At 44.0% G+C, this 19,068-nt stretch overlaps 1 protein-coding gene across 1 annotated transcript; it reads right to left on the reverse strand.

Annotated features, from left to right (window-relative positions):
• Positions 1-382: 382 nt before the first annotated feature.
• VMA21 (vacuolar ATPase assembly factor VMA21) lies at positions 383-10,658 on the reverse strand. Its single transcript, XM_037822355.1, has 3 exons — positions 10,504-10,658; positions 4,958-5,067; positions 383-4,379 (listed from the first exon to the last, which is right to left on the reverse strand). The coding sequence occupies exons 1-3, from the start codon at positions 10,554-10,556 to the stop codon at positions 4,237-4,239; spliced, it is 306 nt and encodes a 101-aa protein (XP_037678283.1). The 5' UTR covers positions 10,557-10,658; the 3' UTR covers positions 383-4,236.
• Between the last annotated feature and the right edge of the window lie 8,410 nt (positions 10,659-19,068).

Here is a 19,068-nt window from a genome sequence, read left to right on the forward strand (position 1 = left end):
AGGGCATCGCGCCTCAGTCATGATGGGACAATGCCGGATATCACCAGAAATTGTCTATCCCCATCCTTCAGTAATTAGCCACGAGTATCTGTCAACCTGTCTCACACCTTCAATGGTATCGGAAGCCCATTACCCACCAAATATGTTTTTTAAAAAGCCACGGGGCAAGGAGCTGCTTTATTTTCAGAATGCACATGCAATTCCCCACTCTCACACCAATTCTGACAGGCCCATCCGAGACGGAGTATAACCAGTTTACATTTACTGCATAAAAGTTTACACTTGACGGTTCTGTAGATATCTACATAGTATAAACAGAAGCAAGCAAACAAACAAGAGATGTTAATAAACTTACTGTCAATTGAATCAGGACACACTGAAGTAGCATTATGAACGCTTTTTTAATGACAACAGATGGCAATTTTATACAAATTACAGGCTAGAGCATAACAAATACAAAATCCATTCAGATAATGTTTAGAAAAGCATTGTTTACAAAGGTAAATCTGATTCAAGTGGCTAAAGAACTCAAGCCCCCCATTTTGATAATTACACATGGCTTCAAACGTGGCGCATCTAAATCCTTCTCCTAGTCAGGGCGCTATTCAGTACTACAGCATAGTCAACAACTCTAGTGATTTAGTTTCTAACACTTTTAGCATCGATGTCAAGAGAACATCTCGTAACAGGTTCACTAGGCAAAACTCAAAGGAGAATGTGTGAACGTTCTTTGCAAATTGTAAGGTGCTGTGCAGATGTTGTTAGCTATTGCTATTATTACTGTTCAGTGAGATTTCACTGAACTCGGGAAAAAGGAAGACTAGTCCGTATAACTGACAAATATGACTTATAGAACATCTCAAAAGGAACGCAGATATTAAGTACACGCAGCATCAAAACAGCAAGGAAAGGTTGGCCAGAAGTGATGTTAAGTAGAGGAATTCTGGACCATTTTAATGACTATATAAAAGATAAGCTAGTCATAGATTACATGTAATATTTAGCATTAGATTCCCAAAGTCTCTGAAAATAATTTATTTCTTAAGGTGATCCTTTGCCCCTGCAAAAAGGAAAAAGAAATCTTGACAAGTTATTAATGTGCTGCTTCAGCCCAGCTCTTGTAAATTTATCTTGAATTGAAGAGTCAAGTCTGAATACAGTCGTACTACTTTGTGGAATACACAGAGGACTCGACAGCAGAGACGTCTGCTGCTGACCTAAGACCAGCAAATAACTCTCTGCTATAGCTAAAACATTTACAAAACAGGCCTGGTAACAGTGTACAACTGCACTTGAGCATAAATAAAACAACAGACATGAACTTGTCTGTAGGCAGGAAATACACAGCAGATAAATTTAAAATATAATTTAAATCCTTTGTTTCATGTACCTTCAGCTTTAATCTTTCTTTGGGTATGCCTTGTTTGTTTAGCTGTTTTTACTGGTCCCCTTGGGTAACCTAGCTGTATATGTAAAATTTATATGAAATTGGAAAATAAATGGGAAAGAAGTCAATCAGTTGTTTCTTTCGGCAAGGCTGATGAGATTTTTATGATGAAAACATTCTATTTCAATTATTACTATGTATTTCTGTTAGAGTCCCATGAGGCCTGACAACGGGTATTAATGGGAGGTTGAGATTTCATCAGAAACCATTCAAAACCGGATTCTACTATTACATACAAAATGACATCCATTTGAAGAGCTAATGACATCAGATGCATTCCACAGTAGACATTTTGTTTTTCAGCACAATGGGGAAGAAGGATTACATTTTGGACAGGCAAAATGGGAAGTGAGGAAAGTGGTGTGTTACAGTAAATGGTGTTAAATCAGTAGCATGTACTGAAACTTCAGGTTACATTTCCTAACTAAGGTTATCCCTTACAATCGGCTGGAAAATAAAAGTGAATATATTCCTTACTTAAAACACTGATAAGGGCTCAAACTGTAGCTTTCCTTTCTATACATCATGAAATATGTACATCATGCAAGAGGAAACCAGTGAAACACCTTGAAAAATAAATCTATTTGTCAAATACCACGTTATTTAATATAATTAAGACTAGCAGCAAACTAACTGGTTTGAAAATAAGCCTATTTTGTAATAACTCTAAATATCTACCCTAGTATATGATTCTAACTTTAAAACACTTGGTACTTTTTACCAAGAGGAAATAACAACTGCTTTTGCATGTATCCCTGGTTTAAATACTTGCAGAAAAATACCTACAGCATTTTCTACTCAGCAAATGTCTGAAACCAAACAAAATATTACAACACTGGACATCAGTATTTTACAAATAGAATATAACATGCCAAATGTATAAGAAAAACCTTGGTGTTATACAAAAAAAAAAATTAGATGGACAACAATTTTAAGTACGACAAGGCATCTAAACAGAGGACCGTTTAGAAATCTACCACACAATACCCAGATTCAAACATCATTATATTAAAATTGCAGCCTTTTTAAAAAACACTTTACTTTTAGAATAACTGCTTTAAGGAGACATTTAAACTGTAGATAACATTTAACAATAAGCAAGAATAAAAAATGTTCCTACAATAATCATACTCATCTTTTATTTTTCTCAACAATTAAACAAACACAAATGCCTACTTGGCTTTTATGCCTAATCATTTTTCCCTTCTGTTAGTCCAGTTCTGCAATCTTAAAAATGATAAGGATGAACAAATAAATGGGTAATGGAAAACACTTAGGCAAGGGCCACTGTACTAAGATTATTAATAACAGGAAGTTTGAATAATGAGATGTCTAGTTACAAGATTAAGGTAGAGAGTGCTTCTTAAGAAAATGTCAAAGTAATCACTTGTCTGAAAATTGCAAATAGCTGTCAGGTAAAGCTGGCAGAATTTGAACTTAAACCGAAGTGCTAGTGTACAATGAACTAGCATTTCTGAAAATTGCAAGTAACTATAGGTAATGTTGGCAGAATTTGAACTTAAACCAAAGTGTTAGTGTTAATTAAACGGCCTTCAAAACTGCGCATGGGACATAAAATGAAATAGAGGTTCTCTACCTCTAGGCTGCAAAATTATGGGAAACTTTAACTTTCTTCATATTTTAATATGTATTTTTCCATTTTTTTTACAGTGAACATATATTATGGTTTTGTAATAGGAAAGAAAACAAACATTTTGGGGGGTTGTTTTTAGATTGCACACAATATGAACAAATGGCTGGAAAAAATACTAAGGATTCTAAAATAAAATCACAGGTTTTTGCTTTTTATTTCACCTGGAAAGGACCTTATCTGGGATAAAATTTAGTTCTGATTAATAAGACTACTACATCAGAAATCCCAAATGATGAAAATAATCTATTTTGAGGATTGTTTACACTCCCTAACTATGCAAAAATGAATTCACATTTAAATGCAAATTCCTATCACATATATTACAACAAAAAAAAACAGGAAAAATTAAGATTTTTAAATAGAGTTTACGCAGACCTTGTAATTACAGCCTAATGTCACTGATGAATGACAGAGCAAAGCATATCATTAACAAGTTGCTCTGAAAAGCACAAAGCTTGCCTGCGTAGGGCCTTTGGGGAGCAGGCTGACTGCCCGAGTGGTGAGCACCTGGCTTTGCTCTCTGTATCCTTAAGGAAACCGAGTCCTCTTAAATGAATGTAGATAATTTAGTTTAGCTTTCCCATTAAATAATGTAATGAAAGACTCCTACTGATTAGGGAATCACATTTCATGTGAAACTCGTTGGTGGCGTTCAGATTAATCCCAGTGTCTACAATTTAAGCAACTTTCCATGGGAAATAAAAACCAAAAATCTGGTGATCATGATAGTTAAGCAAAGTGTTCCAGCACAAAACGAAGCTTAGACTTCCTTCACTGTGTAGATTTCAATATCTCTAGAGGAGTGTCACTCAAAACCAACTCTAAGACAAAATGCTATAAAACAGTTTTTGTTGTAAAAATAATCAAATTCTTCCCAGAATTTTGTGTAACTAATTTCACAGACTTGTTGGTAACTAATTTAACTTTTCCATGTTCTTGTTTGCAAAGGAGATTGTTATAGTTAAAATTGATTATACAAACCATTGCATTAGAAGGCTCAACATTTGCACCAAACATGACTCCATAAGACTGATTTTAACATGTTCTTTCAATTTTTTATTCAAATTATCAGTGCCCCCAGAAGCATTTACCATTTCAAAAAGCAATTTAATGTTATCAAAAGGTAATATTCACTTTAATCCTGTTTGCCTTCCCGCCACTGCCGTGAGCCTTCATTCCAGGCCACGTACACAAAGAGGGCCAGCACCACGTGGACGGCAACCACTGCAACAATAGCAGCATAAAAATAGCTGTCCCTATTAGACATCCCCAAGGCGCCTATCAAGAGAAAAAAAGTTTCCATTTTATTCCAAGGTTTACCAAAACACAAAAATCAAAGCATACTAACTTTTCTTAGCTACGTATTTACTTACGTAGTCAGACAATTAAAAAGTAATACTGGTGAGCTGTGATAGATTAAGTATTCATTCAAAGATCTGAGTATCTTACTTTGAATGAAAACCATAATTATAACTTCATATAAGGATTTCATCATCAAAAAGAGGACTTCATTTTCTTTTCCTTCCACTGTCTGCCACCAAAGGTACATTCCCCAAATTCCTCCTCCCATACCAGCCAACCCCCGCTCTCAAAGGGAAAACAAAAGAAAGCAGTTGCAAGCTATTTCACAGAAAACTATAACCAAGTAAAATGTCAAGCTGAAATAACTGGGAGTGATGAAAAAGTCCATTTCATGAAGTAAGACTCAATTATGAGCAATATGATTTTGAAAAGCAAAACAGCCAGAAGAAACAAAATTAAGAATACCCAGGTTACATATTTAAAGAGGTCACAAAAGCACAGAAGCTTAAGCAAAATATAGTGAGGGGGAAAATGTCTTATAAGTCTAGAATTACCTTCAAATACGTAAGATTTAGTCGTGAAATATAACCCAATAGGAACAGTGATCATTAAAGCAGTGAAGAACAGGAGCGTCTTCAGGGTAGATGCTAATGAACTTTCAGTTCTGGAATTAAGTAAACAAAAAGAAAATCAGCATCCTGCACAGCCATTTCTAAGCATTCTTGTGTCCATAATCCTATTTATACCCACAGACAAGAAACGGGAAACACTGCCATGCCTTGAAAGCAGTGGCTACGGGAGGAAAAGCAGAGCCAGGGCCTCGCAGAACTGGCAGAAAGCCAGCTGCAGGATGTCCAAAGTGATCAAATCCCCCTAACCCCCAACCCCAGACTGTCATTAAGATCCAGCAAGAGAGTAAATGTGAAAGTGGGTCATAATCTCCAAAGTGCTATACAAATGTACAAATTATTAATTACAGGATTGACAAACAAGGTAGCAAGGCAGAGGATACCCAGAAAACAACTAATGAACTTTTGCAGAGCATCCTATCAAAAAGGCCAGGTGGATACACAACAAATTCTCAACAAAAAGACATGAGAATCTAGGACAATCTGGATGCAGCCAAAGTAAACTTACTCAAATTTCTTCATCAGTAAACAGCGATAGTACAATTTAGGTGGCCTTCACAAAACAAAAAGGATGCTTTAAAATCTGATGTAAAATTTTTTTCTATCCAATGAATTCTATTTTTCCACAGACTAAAATCAAGGAAATACGCCAATAGAAAGTTTTGTTTCTGCATACAACAAATTATTCTCAAGAATGGACTGAAGCTTTCAAAATTACTTAAAATTAGCAACATAAAGATCAATATAATAGTACATGCAAAGAAGCAAAACTAGGTAACATAAAAATGTTCAATAATAGGAAAATAACTTCACAAATTATGTACATCACTATATGGAGATGTTAAAAATAATTATGATGATTATTCAGAAAATATTAATGTGAAAAATATATGTCAGGGGTCTGTAAACTAAGGCTTGTGGACCACTGCCTGTTTCTGTAAATAAAACTTTACTGGAACACAACCACCCCCATTCTTTTATGTATCATCTATGGCTCCTTTTGAGCTACAAAGGCAGAGTTGTGTAGCCAGACCACATGGCCCACAAAGCCTAAACTATTTACTATTTGGCCCTTACAGAAAAACTCTTCCAATTATGTTAAAATGCGTGCACATGAAAGGGACTTCACAGATAATATACAAAAATAAAGTTATCTTTCCCATTCTCAAAATTGTCCTTAGTGTTGTTCTACTGACTCTTCAATAAGGAAACATATACGTTAACAGTTGTTCCATGCATTGATAAGAAAAAGGAACACTTCTGAAAGTGAAGCTGTTGTAAGCAGCCAGCAATCCTGGATACAGGGTGGCTTGCCTCCTGCATTTTAAAAACAGTAAGCTCTATAGCTTTAATCATTTAGTTTAAGGTCCTTCTCTCAAAAAAAAATTTAACCAGCCTCAGACTACAATGCCACACTTCTAATTTCATGCCCATAGTCAACACTTGAACTTATTCTCCTTCCTCAGCTGGAAGCACCAATTTTTATTTATATCCTTAAGAAGGAGGCAGCCCAGCCTTCAATGCCCAGAAAAATAATCTCTCTTCCATGTGCCTTTCCTCAACAGGCCAGCTGGAATGACTTCTCTTCTCTGGGACCCAAACGCACTTAATTTATACCTGTTATTACAGCATTTAATGTGACAGCTTGCTTGCTAGATAGTCCTGCACATTTCTCTGTACCCCTAGAAAATCCAGGCTAAGGAGTTATTGGAACTAGGTATACAATTACTGGGAGGTTTTTTGCAGCCCAGAAAATTAGAGAATATCTCAAGTTTATATCAGTGGTCTCCAAGCTTTGTTGACAGTGCAACCAATCAGTTAAAAAAAATTTTTGAGCACAAACCTCAATATCGGTATACTGAATTTTAAATATAAATAATTGATATATTCTTTAAAATATAAAATATACACAAAAACAGACACTAAAAAGGATGAGGTTAATACACTTAAACAGAAGTTCTAACATTTTCTTTCAGTACTTCAGTGGACCATCTTTTACATACCCCACTTTAATCACTAAGTTATACAACCCTCATTACCTAAAAATAAGCTCTCTTACTTTCAGAATACACTGTTTCCTAGTATTAAACTTTTATAGGAATTTATTGTGTAAATCTGCATAAAGAAAAATGAGTGATGAGTGTCTACAGTGGAATTTCTACAAAAGATACAAAAACAGTCAATATATGGCCACTGCTTTTATGGACTCTGTGCCAGTTTGAATATACTGTGTCCCCCAAACACCATTATCTTTGATGTGATCTTGTGTGGGCAGACATTATCAGTGTTGATTAGATTGTAATTCTTTGAGTGCTTCTGTGGCGATGCGCCCCACCCAACTGTGGGTGATGACTCTAATTGGATAATTTCCAGGAGTGTTGGCCCGCCCATTGGGGGGGGCCTTGATCAGTGGAGCCATATAAATGAGCTGACGGGCAGAGGGAACTCAGTGCAGCTGTGAGTGACATTTTGAAGAGGAGCTACCGCCAAGAGGGACACTTTGAAGAACGCACTGGAACTGAGAGAGGAGCTTCAGCTTACAGAGACATTTTGGAGATGGCCTTTGAAAGCAGACTTTTGCTCCAGAGAAGCTAAGAGAGGACACATGCCCCAAGAGTAACTAAGAGTGACATTTTTGAGGAGCTGAAGCCTAGAGAGGAACATCCTGGGAGAAAGCCATTTTGAAACCAGAACTTTGGAGCAGATGCTGGCCACATGCCTTCCCCGCTAACAGAGGTTTTCCGGATGCCATTGGCCATCCTCCAGTGAAGGTACCCGATTGCTAATGTGTTACCTTGGACACCTTATGGCCTTAAGACTGCAACTGTGAAACCAAACAAACCCCCTTTTATAAAAGCCAATCCATTTCTGGTGTTTTGCATTCTGGCAGCATTAGCAAACTAGAACAGATTTTGGTACCAGAAGTGGGGTGCTTTTGCTGCTGAGTTTGCAAATACCAAACATGTTGGAATGGCTTTTTAAATGGATAAGGGGAAGATTCTGGAAGAACTGTGAGGAGCTTGATAGAAAAGGCCTAAACTGCTTTGAAGAGACTGTTTATGGAAACATGGACTCTAAAGATACTTCTGATGAGGCCTTGAACAGAAATGATGAATGTGTTGTTGCAAACTGGAAGAAAGGAGATCCTTGTTTTAAAGTGGCAGAGAATTTAGCAAAATTGAGTCCTGGTGTCAGATGGAAGGAAGATTTTGAAAGCAACAATCTGGAATACTTAGCTGAGGAGATCTCCAGACAATGTGTGGAGGATATACCCTGGCTTCTCCTTGCAGCTTATAGTAAAATGTGAGTGGAGAGAGAGAAACTTAGAACTGAACTCTTGGGTTCAAAGATACCAGAAGCTGATGGCTTGGAAAATTACAGGCTTCCAGGGGGTGGAATCCCAGAAGCTACAGCCCAACATGAGGATGTAACCAAACATGGAACCCAGCCACCATTTCAGTATAAGCCAAGATTGGAAAAGGAGTTAAGCAGAAAGGATTTGTGGAAAGTCCTGTTGTCTGATGGTTTTGACCCCTGTGTGCTTCATGCTAAGCCAACAGAATTTTTTGCGAGATCTTTATAGACAGAGATGCTGCCGGTCTGGACTGGAGGAGACAGACAAGGAACAAATTGAAGAAAAAATTTCTTCAAAGACAGAGCCATGGAGGTTGAGGTCTGGAGTCAAGAGGTCTCGGGCTGGGAGAGCGGAGCAGCCCACATGCATGGAAAGGGTGAGTTTGCCCCAGAGGTCAAGGGCAGGCCTTCCTACTCGATGCTCAGGAAATGTTCTGCAACCCCAAGCCCCAAAGAGGGTGGAGCACATTCCTAGGGAATTGGGGAGAGCCTGGCTGCCACCACACTGTTCTGAAGGGGTTGAGCGTGTGCCCCAGAGATGGAAGGGAATCTGGGTGCTGCCCTGATGTTTGAAGAGGGTGGGGCCAAGAAGGTGGTCTCCCCAATGTGTGGATATGTTGGAGCACTCACCCAAGCATTTGGAGAGGAAAGGGCTGCCACAAAGGCCCTTAGGAAGGGTTAGACTCCCGCTCTCTCAAGCCCCAAGGATGCAACGTTGTTCTGTTAATGACTCTCGGACTTCAAAATCTAATGGTTTGTCCTGCGGGTTTTAGGAACTGTTTTGGTCCTGTTAACCCTGTTTTCCTTACCCTTTATCCTTATGGCAGTGGGAATGTTTATCCTATGAATGTCCCTCCTTTGTATATTGGAAGCACAAAACTTGTTCTAAGTTCACAGATCCACAGCTAAAGGAAAATTATGCCTTAGGACTGACCGTGCCTATAATTGATTTTGATGGAATCTTGTACTTAACTATTGTTACTGAAATGATTTAAGTTTCTGTGATATTGTTGTGGGATGAATGTATTTTGTATATGGAAAAACAGTGTCTTTTGGGGTCCAGGGGGTGGAAGGTGCCAGTTTGAATGTATTATGTCCCCCAAACACCATTATCTTTGATGTAATCTTGTGTGTGTGAATCTATCAGTGTTAATTAGACTGTAATTCTTTGAGTGTTTCTGTGGCGATGTGCCCCACCCAACTGTGGGTGATGACTCTAATTGGATAATTTCCAGGAGTGTTGGCCCACCCACTGAGGGGCCTTGATCAGTGGAGCCATATAAATGAGCTGACGGGCAGAAGGAACTCAGTGCAGCTGTGAGTGACATTTTGAAGAGGAGCTACCGCCAAGAGGGACACTTTGAAGAAAGCACAGGAGCTGAGAGAGGAGCTTCAGCTTACAGAGACGAGACATTTTGGAGACGGCCTTTGAAAGCAGACTTTTGCTCCAGAGAAGCTAAGAGAGGACAAATGCCCCAAGAGCAACTGAGAGTGACATTTTGAAGAAGAGCTGTGGCCTAGAGAGGAACGTCCTGGGAGAAAGCCATTTTGAAACCAGAACTTTGGAGCAGATGCCAGCCACGTGCCTTCCCAGCTAACAAAGGTTTTCCGGACACCACTGGCCATCCTCCACTGAAGGTACCCGATTGCTGATGTGTTACCTTGGACACTTTATGGCCTTAAGACTGCAACTGTGAAACCAAATAAACCCCCTTTTATAAAAGCCAATCCATTTCTGCCCCGCCCCCCTCCATTCATTCGTTCACACAGCAAACACTTATTAGGCCACGACGATGCAGGCCCTGTACGGGACACGGAGATGAAGAAGGCCGGGTTCCTGCCCTCAGGAAGCTCACCGTGCAGTAGGGAGGCAGCAAGATCGCAAGGCAGACAGACGCCAGAGAGAGGAAGTGCTAGGACGGAAGTATGAGCTGAAGGCCCGCTGACCTACCTCCCCCCGCCATGACCCCGAACCTCGCTCCGCCACCGGCCCCCACGTGCTTCTCCTCTCCCCCGCCCGCAGCCCGGCCCAAAGGTGCAGGCCCCACGCCCACCCGAGGCCAAACGCTCTCCCGGGGCCGGCCCTCTTGCCCCGCGCCCGGCCCGCTCCGTACTACCTGAACTCGGGCGGCTGCAGTGCGTTCAACGCCGCCTTATCAAAACGCTCCATGGCGTCGCCGCGCCCGCAGCAGGCGCTCGGCGGCGGCGGCAGCGGCGGCGGGCTGGGCTGGGCGCGGCAGGCGGCGGGTCAGGGCGGCCGGGCCGGAAGTGTCCGCGGGCGCCGGGGACGCAGCGCGCAGGCGCGGCGCGGCGCGGTGACGCATGCAAGCCGTCACGTGACTTACCGGCCGCGGGCAGCGGAGAGTGGTCTGCGCCTGTGTTCGAGGAGTAGGCTCGGCGAGTAGCCCAGCAACTCCACGTTGAGCCGGGACTTGCCGCGCAGCATGGTCCTCTCGGGGCCGGCGATGCAGCCGCCCCCCCCCCCCCCCCCCCCCCGCCTCGCCCTGCGAGCCACCTGTGGCTGCGAAGCAACCAGGGCAGCTGAACCACGAGGGAGGACGGCCAGACAGACGGCTGTGGTGCTAGGCAACTAAGCGGTTTCCGAGGACAACAACAACACAGAAAAGAAATGCACATTATTCCAGCAGCCCCGGAGCGCACGCCTCATTAATGAGTGTCCGCCGTGGGAAGCTGGGAGCAGTTAGTTTTAACACTCACCCTAGTCCGCAAAACTAGAGAATGTCAGAGCTGAAAGGGCCCGTGCTGAGAATGACTGTCCCAGGCCCGATGCCAGTCACCCCAACTTCACTTAAAGTTAAAAACATATTTTGCAGCTGCTCAGAAAGCCACCAATGAGACAACAGGGACTCAAATAGTAAGGACAGATGGGCCTCCCGAGAGAGGGATAAACGAAAGTCTGTGTAAGCCCAGGGTCAGGCTTTACAAAATTAGGTTGCCACTGGCTGCTAATAAGAGGCCGGCCCTTACATGGTCAACGCCTGGGAAAGGCCTCTGACCACACATCTATTTTCTGCACTACGTGGACGCAAAGACCACATGTGAAGTCATGACTAAACGTGGAAAGGGCAGTGGAATGGGCAGCAGGAAGCCTGGGTGGTTTTAGTACAAATTTAATAAGCCCTCTCTGGGCTTCATCTATACAAGGAGGTGATTGGATAAGAACCACCTAATGTCAGAACATGGGCAGAACTAGAGATAATCTGGGGGCAGGCAAACTGAGACCAGCAGGCCAAATACATGTGGCCTGCCACCCGTTCTTGTATAGACCATGAGCTAAGAATGGCTTTCACAGTTCTAAGAAGTGGTTGAAAAAAAGTCAAAAGAAGAAAGACTATTTTGTGACAAGTGAAAAGTATATGAAATTCAAATTTCAAGTCTCCAGAAATAAAACTGGATTGGAACTACGCTCATTCATTTGTGTATCATCTTTGGCTGCTTTCCCACTTCAACAGCAGCAGCACTGAGTAGTTGTGACAAAGAGGAATAATCAGCAAAGCCTACAGTATTTTACTACCTAGTCCTTTACAGGAAAAGTTTGCCAACCCCTGCTCTAGCTAATCACCCTGCACTTAAGTCCTTAAACCCTTAGGGACTCAAAAAGGTAGAATTTGGGGTTCTGAGAACAATTCTCAATGTTTTAAAAACCTACAGAACTGAGTGGACTTGCCTTACAGGTGGCAAAAGCTACCAAAACATCACCTTTCTTTGATTTTTGGCACTAATCACATTAATTAAGTAATACTGGTTATCTCATGAGAAAATACAAAAGTTATTACTAAATAAAATAAACCAAAGCATACTTGGTTGAATGATCTTTTAAAACATAGAATGTAAGCTCCAGAAGGGGAGGGGTCTGGTTTTCTTCCTTCAGGTATCCCCAATGCCTAGAATAAAGCCTGGCATTTACTAGATGCTCAATAAATATTTGTTGAATAAATAAAGTAATTGGGTCCACAAAAGGTGTACTGGGTTGAATAGTACCCCCACCCCCCGCCCTCTGCCAATCCATGCCTACCCAGCACCTCAGAATGTGACCTTATTTGGAAATAGAGTCTTTGCAGATGTAATTACTTAAAACAAGATGAAGTCATACTGGATTAGAGTGGACCCTAAATCCAACATGACCGATGTCCTCATAAGCAGAGGAAATTTTGAACACAGAAACCCAGGGAGTAGGATGCAGAGCTCACATAGTGAAAACACCGTGTAACATTGGGGGCAGAGATTGGCATTATGTTGCCACAAGCCAAGGAATGCCCAGGCTTGCAGGAAACCAGCAGAAGCTAGGAGACAGGCATAGAACAGATCGTCCCTTACAGCCTCCACAAGGAACCAATCCTGCTGTACCTTGATTTTGGAACTGTGAGAAAAAAAATTTGTTGTTTTAAGCCACCCATTTGGTGGTAATTTGTTATGGCAGCCTTAAGAAACTAATATGAAAGGAAAAAGAACAAAAGCATCCTCAGTGGTGAAGATTGGGAACCACTGATGTAGTCTAAACTCCTCCTTGTATAGATGAGGAAAACCATGACCCAGAGAAGAGAAGAGACTTGCCGGAAGTCACACAGCTATTTAGTGGGGGCTCGCTCCATAACTCACTCCCGGCCAGTACTTTTTCCACTCTCATATTAACAGCCTGTGTGGCAGTTGTGTGATAATTCAAATGGGAACCATTAATAAGTGAGATATGAACTGGGACAAAATGCCTGTGGAAACTCATTTACATATTGGTGTTTGATTTTTATGAACTTAAGCCCTCATACCTCTTATACTTTCTGCCTTCTATATTCTACCAACAAATACCCAGAGCTCACTGAGGTGGAGATAGATGAACTCTTAGAATAGATGCAGAAGCTGTAAGAGAAGGAAAGGAATTAGCCAATGCAGTCCACTCTGTAACCTCAACAAAGCCCTGAAACCTCCTACCTGTAGCAATTGCTAAAGAATTAGAGGCAAGTGGAGCCCAGAGCTGTTGCCATGGGAATGGAATGGCATGTTAGGGGCAAGGTCTTTATGGAAGAAACTATCATGGTGCCTTGGTTATTCCCCTGAGAATCAGAAAATGATTCTTTAGCTATAAGGGCCCCAGTCTGATCCTTTCATTTTTAGTTAAGAAAACTGAGAGCTCAAGATGGGAAGTGAACATGCTCCAAACTCCCTGGGTCAGAGTAGGATTAGAGAATTTATATTCCCTCTCAGGCTAGTGCTTTTTCCACTGTATTTTCAACTTCTGTACTATATACCCGGTGACATGGAAAGTATCCAGCCAAAATCAAGTTGGCAACAACCCCCAATTTGCTTTACTGACCCACAAAACAACAGCCCCCTCCCCCTTCCCTGCAATCCCTTTGGGTGGCTGGTGGTGAGGTTGGATGGGAACCGCCATACTTGACACAGTAACTGGAACTTTCTGAAGCCTATCAGAGCACAAACATGGTGTTTTTAAAACTAAGATATGAGGAAAACAGAAACAAGCTCCACCACACCATTAAGAAAACTCATGTTTGTTTTTTTTTTTAAGGTGGGGGGGGCAGTAACTGTGCCTGCTTTATAACATGGGGCATGATGTCTATTTTTTTTCCTAAAAATACAGATTAATAAAATATGCTCCCCTGGTGAAAAAAAGTTAGTTCCGTTTCTAGAAAAAAAAAAAGGGGGGTCTGGGTTAGGGGTTATTATAATAAAAATTTCTGTCAGGAACCCATGAGCAATGAATCGCAAGTTTTGCTCAAGGAAACACTCTTTCCATCACCTCCCCTCACATTGGCCTCTGGCCACCATTGCCGCCATGAAGCATGTGCCCAGTGCTTTCTCTAGAAAAGTCTGTCTACAATTATCTCTAATAATCTGGATAAAATCCCTAAATTTTACATTTCAACCCCATTTCACAGGTGGAAAAGTGGAAGCTGAGGGAAATATGGAGGTTTGGTGAAGGCCTCACGGTATCCCTTTTCTCCTGATTCAATCTGTTCGTTGTCCTTAAATTTACGGGAGGCCACCCCTTCCACCCATCACTCTATCTGCTGGGATCTTAGAGCAGTGAGGCGACCTGTTAGTGGGGTCAGGGACTGCTCAGGACCTACTGCTGGGGACTCTTCTCACTCCCCTGGCCGCGGGCCTTCTGGCAAAGCGAAAGTAGCACTTGGAGCAGTGAAGCGGGCACTACTGCCCGCCCAGTGTGGCGTGGGGCCTGCCTAGGGTCCCTGGCACAACCCGGGGTTTGGCACTGTGAGAGGAACCCAGGCCCAGTGAGGGGCGACGGGCGGCGGGGCTCCAGGGGCCAACCCCAAGGAGGTGGTTCCTGGCCCCAGAGCTTTCCAGATGGCCTGCCACGTTACGGGAAGGGGAACTGGACAAGGGCACCCTGACGGCTACTGGGACTGGGCCACATCCCTACCAAGAGCCAGCCCAGAAGAAGCGAGCACCGGGGCTGAGGCAGCGGGCCGGGCAGAGGCAACGGCAGCCCGGGGATTCGGGAAACACCGCGAGCGCGAGACTTCACAGTTCGCTTCCACGCGGGCTTCCCGCGAAGCCAATGGGCGGGCCGGAGGCGGACGGGGTGGGGCCTGCCTCCAGCTCACGTGGCTCTGATTGGTCCAAAGATCCTACCCAGCGGTGCCGCGCTGGGACAGCGTTCCCGCTAACGGATAGGGGCGGAGCCTGGAGGGGCGGGGCGAAGTGGGAGGGGCGGGGCCAGGCGGGAAGCCTCTTTCCCCGCTCCTCCGGCCCCGCCCTCCCTCCCGCAGCCCCGTGGGGAGGTGTCCAGGACTGTGTCCCTTGCTGCAAGCTTCCGAGTGGAATTTGGGTCTCCAGCCCGGGGTACCCGCAGGCTGGCATTCCCAGCTCGAGCTGCACTCCGAATGTTCGCTCAGTAAAATACATAATCGATGAGTGAGTGAGTGACTGAATGAGTGAGAGAGAAATCCAAGGGACAAAAAGTTCTTGCAGGATCGCAGTGCACGATCAGGGTGGAAAAGTTAGAAACACTAGGGAGGGAAGAAACGCAGCAGCAGCAGCAGCGGGAAATTAAAATCCAGGAGAAGCAATATACGGAGGAGCTGGGGGTTGTGATATGGATAATAAAAGAGGGAGAAAGCGCACCGGCCGAGCTCTCCCAGGCCGCCCCTGCTGCCCCTGCGGCCCCTGTCGCCCCTGTCCCGGAAAGAAGAGGCCGCCTTCCAAGAGGGGCAGGATGTGTGTGTGCGTGTATGCACGATTGTGAGTGTGTCAGGTCCTTACCCTTCTCCAACGTGCTCTCCCTCTAGAGTCCTCCCCCTCCCTGTACATTCCATACATATCCTACCCCACCCTCCCACATGCACACTTTGGACTTAATTGTCGTGTAGAATCTCTTCTGCCTTCTATTACAGTTGTTGGAACTTCTAGCCTACCCCACTTAGACTGTTAAATTTGTGGTGGAGAGGAGGACATGGCTGGTGACTTTTTCATCTCTGTCCTGTCCACTGCACAGACCCTTGAATGTGTGCCCTCAGTCAAAGTTGTGGCTTCAAACTAAACTTAGAATACTGCTAAGACCACCTTTCTTGCTCCCCCCCCTTCTAGATCTTCCTCCCTCTCTATTTCAGTTCCTCTCCTCCCTAAACACTGTTGTGAGAATATTGAAGCCAGAAGAAGTAGTGTTTACAAGATTCATTCCCAAGCAATTCCCCAAAAGTCCTTTGAGTTCAGAGCTGGCCTAGTGCACCCAGAAAATGGGCTCTGAGAGCCAGGTTTCATGCATTGCCATATTGTCACCCTCCCCCCACCCCATGTCCCAAGTGCCCGGTTGTGTAAAGCCCTAAGGGTATCTAGAAACTATGTTGAGCACCACCTTGTGGTGGACAGGCTGGTACTTCAGGTCAGAGGCAGGGGGTGAGAGAGGAGCTGGGTTCATGGACAGGCCCATCCGGGGGCCTTTGTCAACCAAGGAGGCCACAAAATAGCTGCTCTTTTGGAAATCCTGATTTGAGGGAGTTGTGTGTTCAGTGCCCCAATTCCAGTTCAGGCTGAGATCTGACTGCAGGTGAGTAGAGGTTAGAAGATTTCTGCTTGAACCTTCTGCACCAAGAAAGGCTCCTGTGCTCCAGTTTGCTGGCCACCCACTACCCAGTTCACCTTGGGAGCATCATCTTCGCTTTGGTGCCTCTTGCTTCATTTGGGCTTATGACACTTACAACCTGGCTTTCCAGGTATCTCAGGGCCAGGCCCAGAGAGCCAACATTTCCTTCTTTTCCTCTATCAAAAAGGCCCTGAGCCCATGAGACACATTAGAGCAAATTTTATCCTCTGGGAATGCAGGCTCATGGATAACACAAAAGAAATCCTTCCTAGAATTGCAAGCTGCCAAGTGGTCATCCAGCCTCTCTTTGCTCTCCTCCAGGAAAAAGGTACTCAGTGTCTCCCAAGATAGCCAGCTTGTTTTCTTGCCTCCGTGAGTAGGCTGTTGGTGGCAGAGGTCAGCCTAACCATCCCCTCCCACATTCAGGATGATGGCCTCTATTAACCTTACCCAACACTGTGTTAGCTTCTTGGTGACCATGACTCACAGCTGAAACAAAAGCCTCTCAGCCAAATCTTCTCCATGTGGGCAGCTGCCAAGTCTTCTGTGTTCTGCTCGCGGTAAGATTTTTGGAGCCAAATGCATGCCCCTACTTCAATCACTGTTGCATCTCACCTAGGTGTCCACAAGGCAGACGCATGGGACCCAGTGGGGAAAGCAGCTGGGTTACAGTGAAAGGAGTTGGACTTGGAGCCTGAAGGCCAGGGTTTGAGTTTGGTTCCTCCACCACTTCCTAGCTGTGGGATGACAAGCAGATCCATATTCCTTCCTGAACTTTAGTTTATCTTTTCATCTGTGAACTGTTTTGTTATGAGAATCTGATGACCTAATGGGTCTAGCAGTCACTTGATAAACTAAAAAGTCCTTCAATTATCAGGTTTACAGGAGAGACAGCTATGCCACAGGAGAAAGAGAACTGAACTGGAAGGGAAAAGATTTGGGTTCACGTGTGCCTCTGCCTAGGGCTTCTGTATGACCTGGAGCAAGCCTCTTCACTTCCTCATCCATTGAGTGTCAGAAGTGGATGTGAAAAAGGTGTCAGTTGGAGAATTGTCTGTTTTTTGAGAGCACAAGTTATTATATTTTACCAGAACCAAGGCATCTCTTGCAGTTTTACAACTGCAACTCCAGCTATGGGTTTTCTTTATTCCCCTCCTAGCTTTGTGACCTGCTGCAAGAAAAAGATTTACCGGATGAAATACAGGAGATCGCTTCGAAGAAATGGGAATGGTGAGTCCTCGGGATGGTGGGCAGCAAGCCTCACACATAGATGTTGCCAGTGGGTGTCACACCAGGTTATTCTGGCAAGGGAACCTGAGAAGACAGAAACAGCGTCACCTGGGGAATGGCCACAGGAACAGGCTATCTAGCCTGAAGTAGGGAGGCTGGAAAGAGAACGGTCTCTGTCTTCAGATGTTTAGAGGGCTTTCACTGGCAAGGGAGATGAAATTAGTAGAGAGCACAAAGAGGGAACTAGGAGCCAAGGACAGAAGTCACCAGGAATTAGGTTTCCAGTCATTCTAAGAAATGACTTTATCCATATTAGACTGTCAGAAGTGTCTTCCAATGGCATCTGCTCCCTCAGTGGGCAGTGGATGGCTCAGGAGGGGTTCTTGCCCCAGGGTGGAGGTGGACGATGGATTGCAGTAGAGTGACTAGTTCCTTCCTCCAAAGCTCAGATGACTTTGTGTTCTCTGAGCCCATGCTGAGATCAGGCATATTTTTATAGCACCTAGTACAGACTTGTGTACACAGTTGGGCTTAGCTGAATGAGTGAATGAATCTTTCTTTCTTCATGTAACAGGGAAGGCCTGTAATGGGATGTTATCCTTGGCCCCTGACACCAGGGTAATGATGGCGTCCCGCAATAAAACGGTTTTGCATGTAAATATCACTCAAGTCTGCAGAGCAGTTGTCAAACAGTGAAGCCCTGACAGAAGCCAGTGCACCAACCTGGAAACATTTTTATGGTAATCATTTTCCTACAGAACTCAGAGCTTCAAAAGGAGGGCATACCAGTGCTCCCCTAGAATGTTACAGCTAGAAGGACCGTTCAAGATCACAGAATCCAACCCTTTCATTTCCCAGATGGTGAAGCTGAGGCACCAGCCCCAGGGTAAGGGGGATTGGCTTCTCTGGCCCAGGGCCTGGCATACAGTAGGAGCCTAGCAGAGACTTGCAGCCTGCCTACCTGCCTGACAGTGTGTCAAGCGAGGCAATGGCAGAGCTGGCTGCGAAACCCCAGGCGTGGCAGTGGAGCCGAATTAGTCCTGGGGATGGCTGGGGGTAAGAAAGCGATAGAGACAGGTGCTGGAAATGAGACCATGTACACAGAAAGTAAGAAAGCAGGAAAGGACGAGTATAAGAAAAGACTGCAAGATTAGGGGCTTCTCAAAACCACCTCATGTTTGATAATTCACTAGAATGACTCACGGAATTCACGGAAAGCAATTACACCAACAATTATAGTTTATCACAGGCAAAGGATACAAATGAAAATCAGTCCAGGGAAGAAGCACATAAGATGAAGTTCAGGAGAGTTCCAATTGCAGAGCTTCTGCTGTCCTCTCCCCGTGGAGTCAGGTCACGTTGCTCTCCAGTT

The sequence above is a fragment of the Choloepus didactylus genome, chromosome X (assembly GCF_015220235.1).
Source record: "Choloepus didactylus isolate mChoDid1 chromosome X, mChoDid1.pri, whole genome shotgun sequence".
Lineage (NCBI taxonomy): Eukaryota > Metazoa > Chordata > Mammalia > Pilosa > Megalonychidae > Choloepus > Choloepus didactylus.

Bases quoted from the DNA above. Each gene is read 5' to 3' on its own strand.
- VMA21 (XM_037822355.1), bottom strand. From the start codon at position 10,556: ATGGAGCGTTTTGATAAGGCGGCGTTGAACGCACTGCAGCCGCCCGAG. The intron at 5,068-10,503 runs GTAGTACGGAGC...ACTTAATTCCAG, and splicing joins CTGCAGCCGCCCGAGTTCAG to AACTGAAAGTTCATTAGCAT. The intron at 4,380-4,957 runs GTAATTCTAGAC...TTCTCTTGATAG, and splicing joins TAAATCTTACGTATTTGAAG to GCGCCTTGGGGATGTCTAAT.